The sequence below is a fragment of the Spironucleus salmonicida genome, chromosome 2 (assembly GCF_000497125.1).
Source record: "Spironucleus salmonicida strain ATCC 50377 chromosome 2, whole genome shotgun sequence".
In the NCBI taxonomy this organism is placed as follows: Eukaryota; Fornicata; order Diplomonadida; family Hexamitidae; genus Spironucleus; species Spironucleus salmonicida.
The window spans coordinates 870,580-887,129 of record NC_090597.1 but is presented as its reverse complement, the minus strand read 5'-3'; the positions used below and the strand labels follow the sequence as shown (position 1 = coordinate 887,129).

Sequence of the window (16,550 nt, the reverse complement as noted above, 5' to 3'; positions counted from 1 at the left end):
TTTAAAACCGTCAAAGTAATTTTTTATGACCGTGTTGCGATCATAACCATGACTTGCCTTTTTTTAACCGAAGCCGACTGAACCATACTTTTAGAATGTATTACTTACTACTCCATTATATGAATACGATCAAAGTCAAATTTGACTAATAAATGATCAACAAACATAGAGATTAATTTATAAAATAGAAACAGAATAACTTAACAAAATAACATTTCAACCGGCCATGGTGGAAAGCGATCGTTCTAGAGATTGTAAGAGGGCCGGGTAGCGTTAGGTCAGAATTCGAATTAAGCATCCTATGAGACAAACTAGAGGTATTTTTAATCAGATAAGCTCATAGAGTAAGATGTCAACAAGCTCAACAACATGGGATAACTTCTCAATACCAAATTTGACTTCATTCTTTATAGAGCATAATTAAGATGTCACATTCAAGAAAGTAAATACATAAAATAGTAATTCTTGAAAACACTATTTTTATGTTTATAAAATAGAACACAACCACACAGCGCTTGTATAATCAAACATTAAAGGTATTCTGCAAAAATTGTAGCAAGTTATATAACAATACTTCAAGAGAGATATCTCTCTAAGAGTACTACTAAAAATAATAGCAATAAAAGTTATAGCTTCATCATATTAAGTTATTGAAAAATAAACTAGTTGAAATATCAAAGGATGATTTAAATAATTCTTAAACTAAACTATTGAAACAAGATATTAGTAAGATTAGAAAGATCAGATCGTAATAACAATCAGATAAAATTAAAATAGGTTAAGAGAATAAATATTAAAAAGATTACAAACATATATCTATTTTAAAAGATTAAATAAAGTAGAACAATAATTAAATATCACTCATACTAGAAAAATAAATCTCATCTGTATATAAAAACAAGTAGATTAAATTATTAAAAACTAAAACAGAAAAGTACAATGAGATGATCAATAATCTAAACGATAGGGTTTAAGGAGTTATCTCATAGAAAAGAATTAGATAATTTAATGACATAATTACTAAAATTAATTAATTAGACTCAAATGCTTTAGTCAATGAATAAGTAATTGACTATTATTAATTTAATGTAGAAGATGTTACTTTTGCTGAAAGAATTAATGGAGAGTTCAATTTACCATAGATGATGCTCCCTCGTATCGAAACGATAGAATACTTTCCACTCGAATCTCCAGCTTACTGCCCATAAACCCTGATACCAAGTAAATTATCACTACCTGCTAAAATTATACTTCTCTATTTCCTAATTAACTTTGGACTTCTTCATATACCAGAAAGCGCCACCAGCAACTCCTCCAACCACGATCAGAACTGCGATAACAATGCCTGCAACAGCTCCGCCAGAAAGGTTGGTACTGAGCGTATCGTCCTATGGGAAGCACAACTTTCCAACAGCAGTGTACCCGTCTATGCAGCTGTCGCACTGTTAATTCACAAATTTGTAGCCTGTCATACAGGATTCACATTTTTTATTGTCAGAACTATCGCATTTGAGGCAGTTTGCAGCATCTTTACATTCACATGCAGTTATCTGATCATTTCCACCGCACTCCATAACCACTTCTGCCGTGCACGCCTTTCCATCCTCAAGTTCACCCGTGCAATTTTTCTCGCACGTCTAATTGATGCTCATGGCGTGCGAATCGATGCAGCTGGTACACTTTTCGATGCTTTATGAGCATGTGGCGCACGTTTACTAACATTTCTTGCAGGCCATTTCGACCATCAAATAGCCGTCGGCGCAGGCGGAACAGGTACCGTCGTCAGCCTTTTTATAGCCAGTGATGCAGTTTCCGCACTTTCCTATCTCAGAAGAATCGCAGGTAGCACAATTTACTGCATTCCTGCACTTGCACTTTTCGGTCGTGTTTCCATCACAAGTATTGCAGATTTTATCTTTGGCGAAAAAGCCTTCTTTACAAATTTTACAATCATTTTTATCGCCGTCGCAGTTCGCGCAGTCGCTGGGACAGGCTGCACATTTTTAGTTTTCCAAGATAAATCCAGATTTGCAGGTCATACAGGTGTCGACGGCGTCCTTGCACGTGGCACAGTTGCCTGTGCAGGTTTTGCAGATTTTGTCACAAATTTGGCTGGCCGTGCAGTTGGCAATGGTGGTGCATTGCTTTTCGCATTTGCCGTTTTACACCATAAAGTTATTTTTGCACGCCGTACAGATATTTTTTTTAGCTGGACAAGTCTTGCAATTTTCGTCTGTGCAGGGTATGCACTAGCTGCTTTCGAGAGCAAATCCGTCCTCACAACCGTCACATTCGCCAGTTTTGTTAAATTTCATATGCGGCAAACACTTTTACACTAGGTACCAGCTTGATTACAAGAAGCACAAAAGTCCGCACGGCCACATTTGCATTCTGACGTCAGATTTTCATCGCAAGGCTTTGCAGTACCGTTGTCACAGTAATTTCCGTTTTAAATATTTACGCATTTGCTAGTGCATTGCCCTGATAGTGTACTGATAAACCCACTAGGATTGCAGAACTCGCAAGTTGTGGTTGTAAAGCACACTAAGCAATTCGGAATGCAAGTTTAAGCCATTGATGTAGCAGGTTCCCCAAACTCTTCTCCGATGCGCAGACACTCATCTTCACTTTTACAGAATAATTCACAAATACCGGTATATGGATTCTTTTCGTAACCTTCGGTGCACGTAATGCAAGAATTTGTGTCTGCACAGGTATCGCAGTAAGGAGGACAATCTAGGCATTTACCATTTTATAAAAATGTCTAAGACAGGCATTTAGAGCAGCGATTACCCGCACATTCTTGGCAGTTGTCTATGGGTTTGCTGTCTTAGCAGTAACAACTTTATCCATATACCATAGTTTCCGAGCATGGCTGACATTTTACGATCGTTGAGCTATTTGCAGGGCAGAAATTTCCAGCCTTGCAGGTGAAGACTTTATTTGAGCAAGTCCCTGTTTCTGTCATTTTCTGAAAATAGAACTTCGAAATATTATATTAAACTTGATGTAAACTATAATGTGGATTTTAGTTAAAAAAAATAATATTAAATGAATGCTAGTAATATATAATTAATAGATATAAATTTAATATATTCATTCAAAAATAGATTATATTAATATAAATGAATATATTTACAAATATTGAAATATTACTGAAACTTCATAAATTAGTCTACATCTATGTAATAATCTATTTCAGGTTAACGAAGTTTTTATTTAATTAATTGTTAATTTAGAAATATAATTAATATTAATCTTAGAAAATATAATTTGTGGATTCGTTTTGTAATTATTATATACATACGATAATTTAACAATTGGTTATACTTAGTTTATTTATCATAATATATTTTGGTGTATTTTAAATAATGAACCAATTGTATATATGTTGATTCTATAATTTCTGGTGCTTGGTTATAATTTTACTATCATTAATAGCAGTACTTAACAAAACGAGTTAAACTGTCAATTTTCCAACAATTTAATAAATAGCTAGATTATATCCATTAAGAAAGCATAAATTACTGAATATATAAATTTCAAATATTATCAGAAATTCAATGAGCACAAAATTTATTTCTCGCTGATTTCCGTTATATTTGGATGTAACTTGCTTAATCAGATGAATTTTATACGAATTAACTAGGGTTTGGCTTTACATTGAATTTTAATTATTAATTGTATTAATACATAATTGAGCACAAAATAGTTTAGTACAAATGACACAAAATAATTATATAATACCTCTAAATTATCATATTATATTTACCGATTTGCGTAATTATTATTTAGTATATTTTATGATAATAATTAACAAATAGCTGTAAGTTTTAAGTAATAGCTGAAACCGTACAACCACATAGTAGGAAATCGAACAGAGAGAAGCAAAAAGTCCATGATCAATTTCAGATTAATAAAACAACTATGAATAATTTATTTTAACAAAACCAAAATGTACACATCACTTTTCACTTTTCTCTTGTACCTTTTGCTGCTACAGAAATTTATGTTTTAAATAATTTAAAAATTATTTTGTAAAGCTGTTTTATTATACTTAAAAACTTCATTTCAAAGTTCGTTTAGGCTACAGCGGGTCGTGAGAAATATGACACGTATGAGATTGTGTTTGAACAGCCCGCAACATGAAAACAATTCAAGGGTATTAACTTTTAAATTCAATATTTTGTTTTATCTATTTAACTCATTTTTCATACCAATAGATGAAACTATAATATTTAGAAACTCTTGATAAAGCGAGAAACGCTATGAAAATAAATTGAATAAGGACTAAAATAATATAGCAAAAATATAATTATTAAAATGAAAGTACGATAACTGATAGTTAACCATATATCTTTAATAAAAGATAATCCTAGTTTCCATAATACTTATTTCCTTAAATAACAAATAAAATAAATTTAAAATTTAAAATTTAAAACATAAAATAGTATAATGGCATAAAATAAAATATGGTTAATTTTAGCCTGAATCGTAGCACATTTAACTTGTAGACGATAAAATATAATATGCAAAATATTAGCAAAGAATATTACAAGATAGAGTAGTAAGCGTCCATCCAAAAAGAGTTAACAAGCATTTATCAGCGTCCGAAAGACTTAGTTATTTCATGGGTCACAACACGAATAATGAAATTGTGATGTATTTTGGAACTCCTTAAATGATCTTGTACTCTTTTTGGATGGTGCCTTGGTACTACAGGGGTATTTCTAAATGTAAAGATGATTCTCCTACAGATGGTACTTGCCATGCACAGATCATCAGATGAGTATTTGATATATATTGGAATAGATATCCGCATGATAGGTACGGTTGGTGTAATTGTCAGTTTTGTGGTTTATATGTTCATCATCAAGAAAAAATAACAGTCAATTTTAACTAATCATATTAAAAATTCAATAAGAAAATATCTAGTTAACCGATGTTGATTAAACTAAAGTATGGGGAAAAAGGTAATGCTAATAAATTTATTGTACATATTTATTTTATTTTACCATATTTAATAATCTTTGTCCTACTTAGGTTACTTAAAAATTATAATTAATAATTAGTTTGGTACTTAATAGCAGAAAATGATTCAAATACTATTACTGTAGAGTCTTTCCACAAGTACAGAACTGCATTAACACCTTTATTTGCATTCAGGCTTCTGCTCGCAAGTTATAATTATTTTTCAACCATGGAAGCTTAAATCAATTGGTCGGATTGGTGTTAATAAGTCTCCAGCAATATTTGGAATAATACTATAGTACAATATGCTTTATTCAGTACATATATAAAATACCAAATTTAAGTATATCTATATAAAAAAATTTACGGTAGTAAATATGACAAGGTAGAAGTAAAAGTTTAATATCGTTTCTATCTGATTCTATTTACTACTAAATCTGTTTATGATGATTTTGGGTTAGATCGTCCGAATGAATATAATATGCTTAGAAGCTAATTTTAACAAAAATAGCCTATATATGAAAATATACCCATGCAAATTCTAATCATAGAAAGAGTGAAACTATACGCTAAAATTGAAAGAACAGTTAAGATACACATTGCAATGACAATTTTATTGGCTGAATACCACCATATTGAGTAATTTTTTAAAGAGGGCCATAATAATAACAGATAGTCAGTTTAACACAATCATGGTATTACTCTACGGTTCTTTATATTCTCAAAGCGCATGTTCTACTATTCTATCAGCAAGGTAGCTGCCAGTCTATCACACACTAGAGTATCATTCTGAAACTTCGTACATTCTTAATTAGCTTTACTAGTGATAATTAATTTGCGTAGATTACATTATAAATCTCTAAAGGTGTTTTAAACTTATATGAAAATATTATCTCCAGAATATTATAATTGGAACATGCATAATGACAGAGTTACTATCACAATAATATGCTCAAGCAGCTATATTCAGCTAGCAATAGTAGCATATCAATTGCAAATTATTTTATATCTTAAATATACTTGGATTGCTAATGACGGAATCTGAGTATTATCATGATGGAATTATACAGAAATCGTGCTACAAACTATTTTAGCAGTTTGAACTCCATGTTATCATGTAACGAATTAGTGAGTAGCTATTTACGCATATAGTAACACGTTACTAATAAAGTCAAACTTTTTAAAGTATGCAATTATTTCATACCAGGACAATTATGGTAGAGACGATCATTATAGTTAAATAGTTGAAATGCTTACTGTTTCTACAGGATATTAATAATATTAGTTGCGTAGTACTTACTTAAACTAAAATAGTCTGTTAGCGATAAATTATCCAAATATTATTATTTGTAGCTCTTCTAGCAAAAGATCATTTTATAATGGCTAGGTATACTTGAGTAGTATGAAGTTCCAATTATCGATAAATGATGTTATAAATACACTATAACTTAGAAAGTATCAGTGAGTACTTTTATGTTGCTTCAAAGTATTAGCTTAACTAAAGTGTAGAAATACCAACATACAAGAATACATACGACACTAAATTTAAAAATCAATCAACACAAGTGCTTTAGCGACTGGAAGCATGGCATGTATATATTTTTGCAAATATTGAGTTTTGTTGGTAGACTACTACCGGATCTCATAAAGCTCTGACTCTTATGACCCACAATGCTAAATTTCAGTGCCTAGCCTAAGCAGCGTTGTAGGTGGCACGATTGATAATTCTGATACTCTAACAGTATTTGGGCAAATTTCCAGAGCAGTTGCTGAAGGTGATCCAGAAATAAATATTAGTGGTATGGAACAGACTTATTTTTTGCCTACGCAATTAGTGAAGATAGGTTATCAGGCTGGCGCTGAATTAATTTCGCTATATAGTATCTTAATCAGTATTTAATGTATGCAGTATCAGTACGATCACCATAGCCTACAATTTCGAACAACTTAGCTAATTTTATAGTTATTATTAAAATGATTGTGACATCTCTCAGTAAAACTAGCATAACAGGACAATTTTGTATCGAATTATAATGATACTTTAGATACAGATTTATATAAAAATAGTAAAAGTATAATTAAATACTAGTGGCTTTAATGAGAATACAACTACCTAATGGTAATGGAACCACGAGAATGAACTTGAAATAGAAAAATATAATATAATTAGCTTCGTTACTTTGTATGGTGTTTAAGGATATAAAGAACTAGATCGAATGTTGAATAATATATTCAGTTTCAGTGACTTACAGTTACCACTTTTCATATCATGCACTTGTAAACTAGCCTATTAATATGACCCAACACTAACTGGAGAATTTTGATCTCATCCAGTAAGCACCTATTAACGCAAGCTACCAGCTTTCAGGTTCAACATTTTCCATTCTTAGAATATATAATCATATATAATATACTTTTCCTATGCATTAATAAATATATTATTATATAATAAAGCTATACCATAAAACTTAAAAATATGATATCCCCACATGGCGCAACAGCAGCAAAATCATTTCGTCAAATTTCCCAGCACCAGTTGAAAACTCCGCACCAGAACATGCAAATTTGCCAACCTCTGGACTCCAGCCCGCCCTTACTGAGCCCCTAACTTTGCCGACCATCTCCTCTATCTTTCGCATTTTCAGCGCATCCCGATGCTCTAAAATTGAACTGCTCTGGTTCGTAAAATTCAGGTCCTTCCAATATGGTTATCCTGCATCCATGCAGGTACCTTGCATGCTTTGTTATTCCGATTTAGTCGTAATAGGAAATGGGAGCATTTAGCAAGTTCTGGATTCGCGGTTTCTAGGTAGTCATTTTGATGCGTTGCTTAGATGCGCTAGTGAAACTGATGGAAATTTAAGAATTTCATAGGAGGAGTGCTGTGAATAATCATAAATTCACGGGTAACGAGGACTTCGAATCTGCAAGTTTTAAGGCTTATTCGGTAGACCCAAGAAAACTCAGCTTGCTAGGTATAGTGGATGTATGTTGCTGGAAGTTGAATAATAGAATATAGGACATTATAAAATAGGTAAGAGTATTGCTAGGGTGCGGGCAGAATGGAAGTGAGTTTCATGCCAAGTGATTGTGCTGGCCATACATAGGAAGATTTAGTACATTTTGCTTAGTATAAGAATAGAATTTTATTAGATGTCCTGGTAATGTTCATTTATTACTAGGCATGATATTAAGGTATTCCATTCAAAATATGATATTAGTTAATATTTAGAGTTACTTCATGTAAATGATATTTTAATATTTACTATATATTATATTAAAATAACCTATTTGTTAGTTTAGAACAGAATGAAATCTAACTAATAGTAGAGCTACCTAAGGAATAATATCAGCTAAGTACTGAAGGTTAATAATGAAATTTCATGATATTTAAAATAATTCAATAGCATAGAAATAATACATATTGCTCAATGGTATTTGCAGTCTCAATATCGTTTTATTAAAGCTTCGTAAACCATTTCTAGCCGAGTTTTGTAAATTTTATTTATAAAAGTAGCTTTAATTAAGTTCCGATGTAATAATATTAAATTTAGTCTATATCTAGCATAATTTAAATTAATAATGGGAACAATGAGAAATTTGATTTCTGATAAATCAATTATTAAATTTCACATATTCTGACAACACTAGAATATTCATGTGAAAAATACAAATAATTTTCACTTCTTTCCTTTTTTGATGAAGTAATACGCCAGACCGCCACCGACGGCCCCTACCACCACCAGAACAGAAATCACAATTCCAGTCACCGCGCCGCCTGAGAGGTTCCCAGCCTCCTTTCTGGGGATGAAGCAGAAGTCCCCAGTTTTAGAATAACCATCTTCGCATTTTTCGCATTTATCAGACTCAAATTTGTATCCAGGGAGGCAGGAGCCGCACGTCGTATTACTATCATTACATATGAGACAGTTCTTAGCATTTGCACACTTGCACTCCGTTATCTGCCCTTTACTTCCACAAGCAGAACTATCAGTGCCGATGCAGGCGTTTCCATTTACCAGTGCAGTAGAGCAGTTCTTCTCGCACGTCTAATTGATGCTCATTGTGTACGAATTGGCGCATGTGTCGCACTTTTCGAGGCTTTCGTGGCATGTGGCGCAGTTTGACTCGCATTTCGTGCATATCATTTTGACCATCAAATAACCATCGTTGCAGGTGGAGCAGGTGTCATCTATACCATTTTTGTAACCAGTGATGCAGGTTTCACATTTTTCTTTATTAGAAGCCTCACAAGTAGCACAGTTAACTGCTTCACCGCACTTGCACTGTTTTGTCGTATTTCCATCACACTTAGTGCAGGTATTATCTTCGGTGAAAAAATTATCATTGCAAAGCTTGCAGATGGCTTTGTCATCGTCACAGTTCGCACAATCCTTGGGGCACGCTTCACATTTATCGCCTGCTAAAATGAACCCAGATTTGCAGGTCGTGCACTTGTCGACAGCTTCCTTACACGTAGCGCAGCTCCCGGTGCAGTCTTTACAGATATTGTCGCAGATTTAGTTCATGGTGCAGCTGTCATCACCTACTTTGCATTTTTTTCTCGCATTTATTATTTTCCACAGAAAAGTCAGCTTTGCACACCGTGCAGGTATCTTTGTTAGCTGTGCAGGTAGTGCAGTTTTCGTCTGCACAGGATACGCACTTGTTGGAGTTGATAGAAAACCCATTCTCACAGCCTGTGCAAACCGAGCTAGAAGTGCACGTTATACAGTTAGCAGAGCAGGCTGTGCAAGTTTCACTCCCATCTTTGGTCTCCTTGAAAAATCCTGACAAGCATTTCTCGCAAGGGGTGCCTCCAGAGGGGTCAAAATTGTTTATGCATGTTTTGCATTTGCTCATATCCGCCGCGCATGTGGAGCAGTTTTTAACGGAGCCGCAGGTACATGCCATGGTTTATCCTGAAACGCAGGCTGAGCAGGTGGTTCCATTTAAAAAGTTACCATTTTTGCAGGTTTGACAGGTGCTTTCTGCTGTGCAGGTAGCGCATTTTGCGTCGCAGGCGGTGCAGAAATCACTGATTAGATACTTTCCAGGCGCGCAGGTTAAGCATTTAGCAGCTTCTGCGGTGTCTCCCGTGCAGGTTGCACATTCTGATTTGCAGACTAGACACGCTGTGGCATCAGCTGATACGTTGGATGGACAGAAGTAACCTGCATCGCAGGAAGTTTTATTTGAAGGACTACACTAGTTTGACATTTTTATGGGGATGAAAATATGCATAGATTATAAGTTTGAATAATAATGAGAATTGGCGGTATCGTGTTTTAGATATTGAAACGGAAGTAAAATATTTTTTGGATAAATTTGATAATATGTGTGGAATTGATGATGTACAAAAGAGCATAATTTAATAAAATTTACTTAAGGTAATTATACATGAATAGCAGTAGATTGGGCAAAAGAAAAGAAGCAGCTTTTATTATTATATGCATTGATTGTAATACTTATTATATATGCCAAATACGTAATAACTTATAATCTTTAAAACAGTTAAATTTTTAAATTGAGTTTAATTATAGTTGTATAATACTAATATAACATAATAAAAACTAAAAACTAAAAATTCTCAATATATTAGATAAGATCGCAGTTATTTTAGAACTAGTAATAAGTTTCCTTTATACTATATTGTTATTAATAACTATATGTATAGGTATTTAAAAATAACTAATACTCAGACCAACTTTACGTTTGTCATGCTTCTAAGATATTTTTACACACTATTGTTTTACGATTAAATGTAACGCAATAACTAGTGCGTCCACATTTATATTACAAAGCAGAATCTTCACCCCTACCTGTAATAAATCCATTTAGACAGTATTTACCATTGACGAAATTGTATGTAATTTTGTATATTATCCTTGGATGATAAGAATTTTAGTATCATTAATACCTTTATATAATGTGCAAAACATAGATAATGGAGGCCGGTACACTATTTTCTGTAGAATTTACGTTATTTATACTAGGAAACTCTTTTATTATATTATCAACATTATTTATTAGCTTGCCGTCTATATATAATTGAGTTGGTCTAAAATAAAACCTTCGATGTATTTTGTATATATTTTTAAAGTATCATTGCAATTTTCACAATTCATATGATAGGTGAACGAGTTCAGTAATTTTGTAGTAATATTTATCTATAGACTGTACAAACTCAACGTTATGATCAGTACAAATTTGATAATTTATTATAGTTGTATTTTTAGAACAAACGCAACATTATCCTTTTTTAATATGAGTTTTGTTACATTCTAGGATATTTACTTCGTTTCAGCCATCTAGGGACAGAAAGTATAGACTTCGCATTTATTTATTGGTAATGTTGATTTACCACTAATATACATTTTAAAGTTTAATTGGATCTAATATTAACTATTTTAAAATCATATATGATGTGCATACGTTAACTAATAATAAGATATATACAAAACTTTATTACATATTTATTTAACAATAATATTAAATTTTATATAGAGCCATATACTATGATAACTCTTAGGTATAATTAAAATAATTTCATTTTGTTAATTTTTTGTTATAAAGGAAAAACTATAATAGCGATATTTTAAGAATAGATTAATTAAGATAACACATTACTGATAGAACAATGAATAATTTATTCATTATAATAACGATTAGTTACTTATTATCTATTCCTAATTATAACTTAAATATATCAAAATAACTATTAATACAATGTTTTATATAATATTATATACTGATATATTATTAATAACAGTAGATCTATCAATAGTTTAAATAAATCTAATTTTTACTGAATACCATATGAAGAAACATAATTTTAAATTATTTATACTCATAAAAATAATACCTAGTGCTGATATTTATTCCACAATAAATTGATCTAAAAATAATCTAACTATGTCATAGTAGTTTTAATAGAAATACTATAGTAAGTATTTGCATTTTTAATTACGAAAGTTCTTTGAAAAATCTTTTAAACCATATTATGAGTGATTTATTTTACTTAGATTCTAAATTTTAGAATAATGTAGAATATAGTTCTCTCATGACATTATTTTTAAGTAAATCTATAATCCATAAAATATGGTGTGATATTGGTTTATATAACTCCTTAATATTAATCTAGTAAATTATCATCTGAAATAAATAAATTTATATTATGATTAAGAATATATTAAAAAATCATTTTAATAATGGAATCAGCATAGTAATTATCTTTAAAAAATGTTGTTTTACTTTTTAATTACTATATAATGATATTAAATCCATCTTTAAAGATCATATTTAGAAAAAAAAATATGCTAGGTTGTTATTTGCAAAAGCAATTATTAAGTAAAATTAATGTTATTTAAAGAATTTAATAATATTTATTTTCTTATTTAGTATTGCTTACTGAACTAAAGTTAATAGATTATCTACCAGGCAATGGTACTAATTGCATTTCTGATATTAATAATATATAATAGAATTATACATAATACAAGAATTTGTAACGAATAATTTCTAAAATAAAATTTCAGAACCTAATTTAATATATTCGTAATATAAAAACTTAAAACAATCTTTATAATGCTACTCACTCTGAATTTTTATAATATAAATTGTGTCTCACATTGAGTTATTGATTTTTATATATTCCATAACTAATTCTACTAAACTAATCAATTAAAATGTACATTTATTTCTAACCTGTATTATTATCACCATATACGAGCTAAATAAAAAGAAATAATCATAAATTAATATTATATTATTAATTACATAATCCTATTTAATTCTATCAGAAATATATTTTAACCCCATTATTTCCAATTCATACATTTTTTGGATATCGCACATTTAATACCTATATTATCATATCTCAATTTAAGAAATACAAAACTTAATAACACCATAACAATTTTTTATTATACTATATTATATATAATATCAATCAAATATACGCAAAATGCGCCTCCCCAACTCACCCAGGCTAATTTTCTAATCATCAGCAAAGACAACTAACTATTATTTTTCAATCTACACCTCATGCAATACCTCATTTTTAAAATACAATAACGCGAAAATTGCACATTGCACATTCTACGCAGAAAACCGCTTCGTTACTGTAAGTAATACATGATATAACTGTTATGCAAATTGCAGTAAAAACTCAGTTTCTGCTAAAAAGTACTAAAATTGCAATCATAATACCATTTTTCTCATAAATTAATGTCAGAAATGCAGGAAAATGATAGTCCCTGAATTTCTTCTAAAACAACTAACTGCTCTAAATTATCTCCAAAAAGCTAAATATTTAAATTAACTCAAATCCTTCAAAATCACATCATTTGAACTCTCACGACCTGAAAATCTGTAACTTTCAAGACCGGCAATCCCAAAATTGTACTAAATTGTTATAACGCCAGCACCAGCAAATCCTGTCTTAGCGGATTCGCGCCGTCGATAGAAAATTTTGCGCCCTGCAACTAAGCAAAATGCAAGTTCTTTCTCCGCTTGCACAACTTTTTAGTAAGGATTTTTGATCGAAAACAATATTTGCGTTTCTTGAAAAGACGAAAAATGTAAGCCCTGGTCAGATAATAAAGAGATATGGATGGTGTGCAAAAATTGATTTTCGATGCTAGAAAGGAGATGCGAGAAAAAATGCACCAGGACTGGTGACTGCAGGACCAACTCAATCTGTTATATCAGCTGCACAGAATGTACATGAAGATGTGCGGTGTGCAAATCTGGGTTTAGATGGGAAGGTGAAAAATGTACTTCCTGCCCTGAAAGCTGCGTATCTAGCTCGGTTTGCACGATTTGTAAGAATGGGGTTTCTATCATAAGCAACTAGTGCGATACATGTGCAGATAAAAAGTGCAATTCCTACTTAGCTAATAACGATAACGGCACGGTTTGTAAAGCTAATTTTTCTGTATAACGTGGTAAATGCTAAAAATAATGCAAAGTAGATGACGGCAGTTGCGATATAAATTAAATCTGCGATAATATATGCAAAAACTGTACTGATAACTGCGCAGTATGCAAGGAAGATAACACTGACTGCAGGGGCTGCGCAGACCAGTTATGTACATGATTATCTAAAGATACTTTTTATAGAAAATGTAACTGGTTCACCTGCTCTGGTAACGTGAAAGAGCAGTGTTAATAGAACCTGTCAATTAACTGCTGGAGCTGTAAGCTTAAAAACCTATGAAGGTGCGCGACCTGCATTTCTGGGTACGCGATCGACAAGAACCTGGAATGCAGCAACTGCGCGTAAGGCTTTTTATGCTGTGAGGTGTCTGTGCGAAGTGCGATTCCAGGTGCGGTACGTGCTCGCAAAACGCTAAAATGTGTGATAGCTGAACTAAAGGCTAAGCGATGAACGTGCATCAGACGTTTGTGCGGATATGTTAACAGACGGGCACGCTTGCATTGGTTGTAAGGCTGTGTAGTGCGGGAGCCGCGGGCAGGTCACGGAATGCAAATGCGGGGCCAGCCTAAACTGCAGAATTTGCTTAGCTGATGACAGCAAAAAATGTGGGGACTGCTTATACGGCTACAGAATCGAAGATGGTACGTGCGCGAATTGTACTGACGGGGCTGTTGCCATATGAACTTTTTGCTTTGCAAGTGCGGAAGAAGGTAATCGTCTGTCTTCTGGGGCAGTATTAGGAATTTCGCTGGCCGTTAAATCGGTCGTGTTGGGTGCTTCTGGTGGAGTTTTCTGGTATCTTAGGAGGGTGAAGGTCGCAAAGCGGAAAACAGTAATGAAGTGGAGGTAGTAATGATGAAAGTGAGACGTTGGATGTAAATATTTATTAATTTAGTGTAGCTGCTTCGGATTTCAGAAATTTGCTTTTTGCGTTTTGGGGTATGAGACAGATTGTACTTAGAGGATAGAGAAGTCGAAGTTCAGTTAAAAACTATCAAATATATATTGAAATATAGTGGAGGGAATTCATCATTCAGTTTTGGTCAGTATTCTTACTGATTCGTCAATTTGAAATTATATGTTTTACTTATTAGGTTTTACATTACTATTCTTTTAAACTAAATTAGATTTTTTCTTCATTTAAACAGCATATACTACTCCGCCTATAACAATGCCAACTACAGCTATTATGCCAACAACGATTCCGATTATAGATCCGTTACTTATTTAGTTGTTTTAGATAACACATGCTCCATCTACAGGAGGAGCATTATCTTTGCATTAGGTGCACACAGTTTTGCTATCACAGGTGAAGCAATTAGCAGGACACTACTCCCAACTATTACCATTATCTTATACCTTGCAGTAAAATCCAGCGAACTAGCTAATATTTTATTGGCATTAATCATCGACACACTTTCCATCAGACGAAAACCGTGCATACTTTAAACATTCTGTGCAAGTGTCTGTGTCAGAGCAAACATTGCATAAATCAGGACATTAAATACATATATTTCCAGAATCAAGTTCTTTACAGCTCTTACCCTAAGGACAACCTCTTTTATCTTCGCACTAATCCTTTACGCACTATTAATCATTGGTGAATCTATATCCATCCAAACACAAATCACATGTATCAACTACTGAACATTGCTAGCAATTTTGAGAACATTTCAAACAGCGGTTATCCTTTTTCAAGTAGCCAGTTGAGCATCTACTGCAAACCTCTGCGGTATTACAAGTAGCGCATCCTTCCATGCAGTTAACGCAAGTCGAGCCAGTGCTTTTAGCATCACAGAACTAGTTAGGTCCGCAGGGATTATTTATGTTGCATTCGCTCGGAACGCACTCACCACCAACCAGATCGTGGTGGTCTTTGCAGAGGCCGCATACATCCTTCGACAAACATGCGCGGCAGTTGGCCTTACAGAACGTGCACGTATTAGCCATCTTATCAAGCAAATAACCATCTTTGCAAATTTAGCATTCTTAGTATCTGGAACATTTTTTGCAGTTTTCTGGGCAAGGCAAGCAGTCATTATCAAAAATCTTGTAACCCTCTATACATTCATAACATACGTTATCTTCGCAGTTTATACAGTTTTCTGGGCATTTCTGGCACACTTTATTTATAAAATTATAGTCAGGTAAGCATCGGCTACAGGACCGTTTGCTAGTGCATTCACTGCAACCTAGGGAACAGGGCTAACAATTATGGAATCTATCTTTAAAAAATCCCTGGTTGCAATCTTTGCATACCCACTATCCACTGCAGATATTGCAGTCCTGCACGCATTTAACACACTAACCGTCTTTAACTATGTATCCTGGGATACAGTTGGAGCATCCGCGGCTGCCACAATTTTCACAGTTTTCCTTACATGCCTTGCAGGTATTACTCTCTAAGTAGTATCCATATCGGCATGCTTAACACTTGCCCCGTGAAGACAACTAGCACCTCTTGCAGTTGAATATTTCACACGCTTTGCAAATTTGTGGCTTTTTTTTGTCAGTGCTTGGGCAAACAGTGCCATCTGGACAGTTTTTGGTAGGGCAGATGTAGGGGTTCATTTAATAAACTTTAGAAACTGTATTTACACTTATATATACGAATTAATATAAATGATATTATTTGCGT

General features: G+C 32.8%; 6 protein-coding genes and 2 pseudogenes across 6 annotated transcripts; 4 read left to right on the top strand and 4 right to left on the bottom strand. All coding sequences in view use genetic code 6, as the record gives it.

The window, feature by feature from the left end:
- Nucleotides 1–1,229: 1,229 nt before the first annotated feature.
- Nucleotides 1,230–2,968, bottom strand: SS50377_21675 (Cysteine-rich membrane protein 2; annotated as a pseudogene).
- A 1,974-nt stretch (nucleotides 2,969–4,942) lies between these two features.
- On the top strand, nucleotides 4,943–5,764 carry SS50377_21674 (uncharacterized protein; the record flags this gene model as incomplete). Its single annotated transcript, XM_067905582.1, has 1 exon — nucleotides 4,943–5,764. One exon carries the CDS (start codon nucleotides 4,943–4,945, stop codon nucleotides 5,762–5,764), a length of 822 nt encoding a protein of 273 aa, XP_067766899.1.
- A 631-nt stretch (nucleotides 5,765–6,395) lies between these two features.
- Nucleotides 6,396–6,809, top strand: SS50377_21673 (uncharacterized protein; the record flags this gene model as incomplete). The annotated part of the gene is made up of 1 exon (XM_067905581.1): nucleotides 6,396–6,809. One exon carries the CDS (start codon nucleotides 6,396–6,398, stop codon nucleotides 6,807–6,809), a length of 414 nt encoding a protein of 137 aa, XP_067766898.1.
- Nucleotides 6,810–7,447: 638 nt separating this feature from the next.
- SS50377_21672 (uncharacterized protein) lies at nucleotides 7,448–8,059 on the top strand (the record flags this gene model as incomplete). Its single annotated transcript, XM_067905580.1, has 1 exon — nucleotides 7,448–8,059. One exon carries the CDS (start codon nucleotides 7,448–7,450, stop codon nucleotides 8,057–8,059), a length of 612 nt encoding a protein of 203 aa, XP_067766897.1.
- Nucleotides 8,060–8,651: 592 nt separating this feature from the next.
- SS50377_21671 (Cysteine-rich membrane protein 1) lies at nucleotides 8,652–10,191 on the bottom strand (annotated as a pseudogene).
- A 3,012-nt stretch (nucleotides 10,192–13,203) lies between these two features.
- Nucleotides 13,204–14,370, bottom strand: SS50377_21670 (uncharacterized protein; the record flags this gene model as incomplete). Its single annotated transcript, XM_067905579.1, has 1 exon — nucleotides 13,204–14,370. The coding sequence occupies one exon, from the start codon at nucleotides 14,368–14,370 to the stop codon at nucleotides 13,204–13,206; it is 1,167 nt and encodes a 388-aa protein (XP_067766896.1).
- A 17-nt stretch (nucleotides 14,371–14,387) lies between these two features.
- On the top strand, nucleotides 14,388–14,594 carry SS50377_21669 (Cysteine-rich protein; the record flags this gene model as incomplete). The annotated part of the gene is made up of 1 exon (XM_067905578.1): nucleotides 14,388–14,594. The coding sequence occupies one exon, from the start codon at nucleotides 14,388–14,390 to the stop codon at nucleotides 14,592–14,594; it is 207 nt and encodes a 68-aa protein (XP_067766895.1).
- A 347-nt stretch (nucleotides 14,595–14,941) lies between these two features.
- On the bottom strand, nucleotides 14,942–16,483 carry SS50377_21668 (Cysteine-rich membrane protein 2; the record flags this gene model as incomplete). The annotated part of the gene is made up of 1 exon (XM_067905577.1): nucleotides 14,942–16,483. The coding sequence occupies one exon, from the start codon at nucleotides 16,481–16,483 to the stop codon at nucleotides 14,942–14,944; it is 1,542 nt and encodes a 513-aa protein (XP_067766894.1).
- Nucleotides 16,484–16,550: the final 67 nt, after the last annotated feature.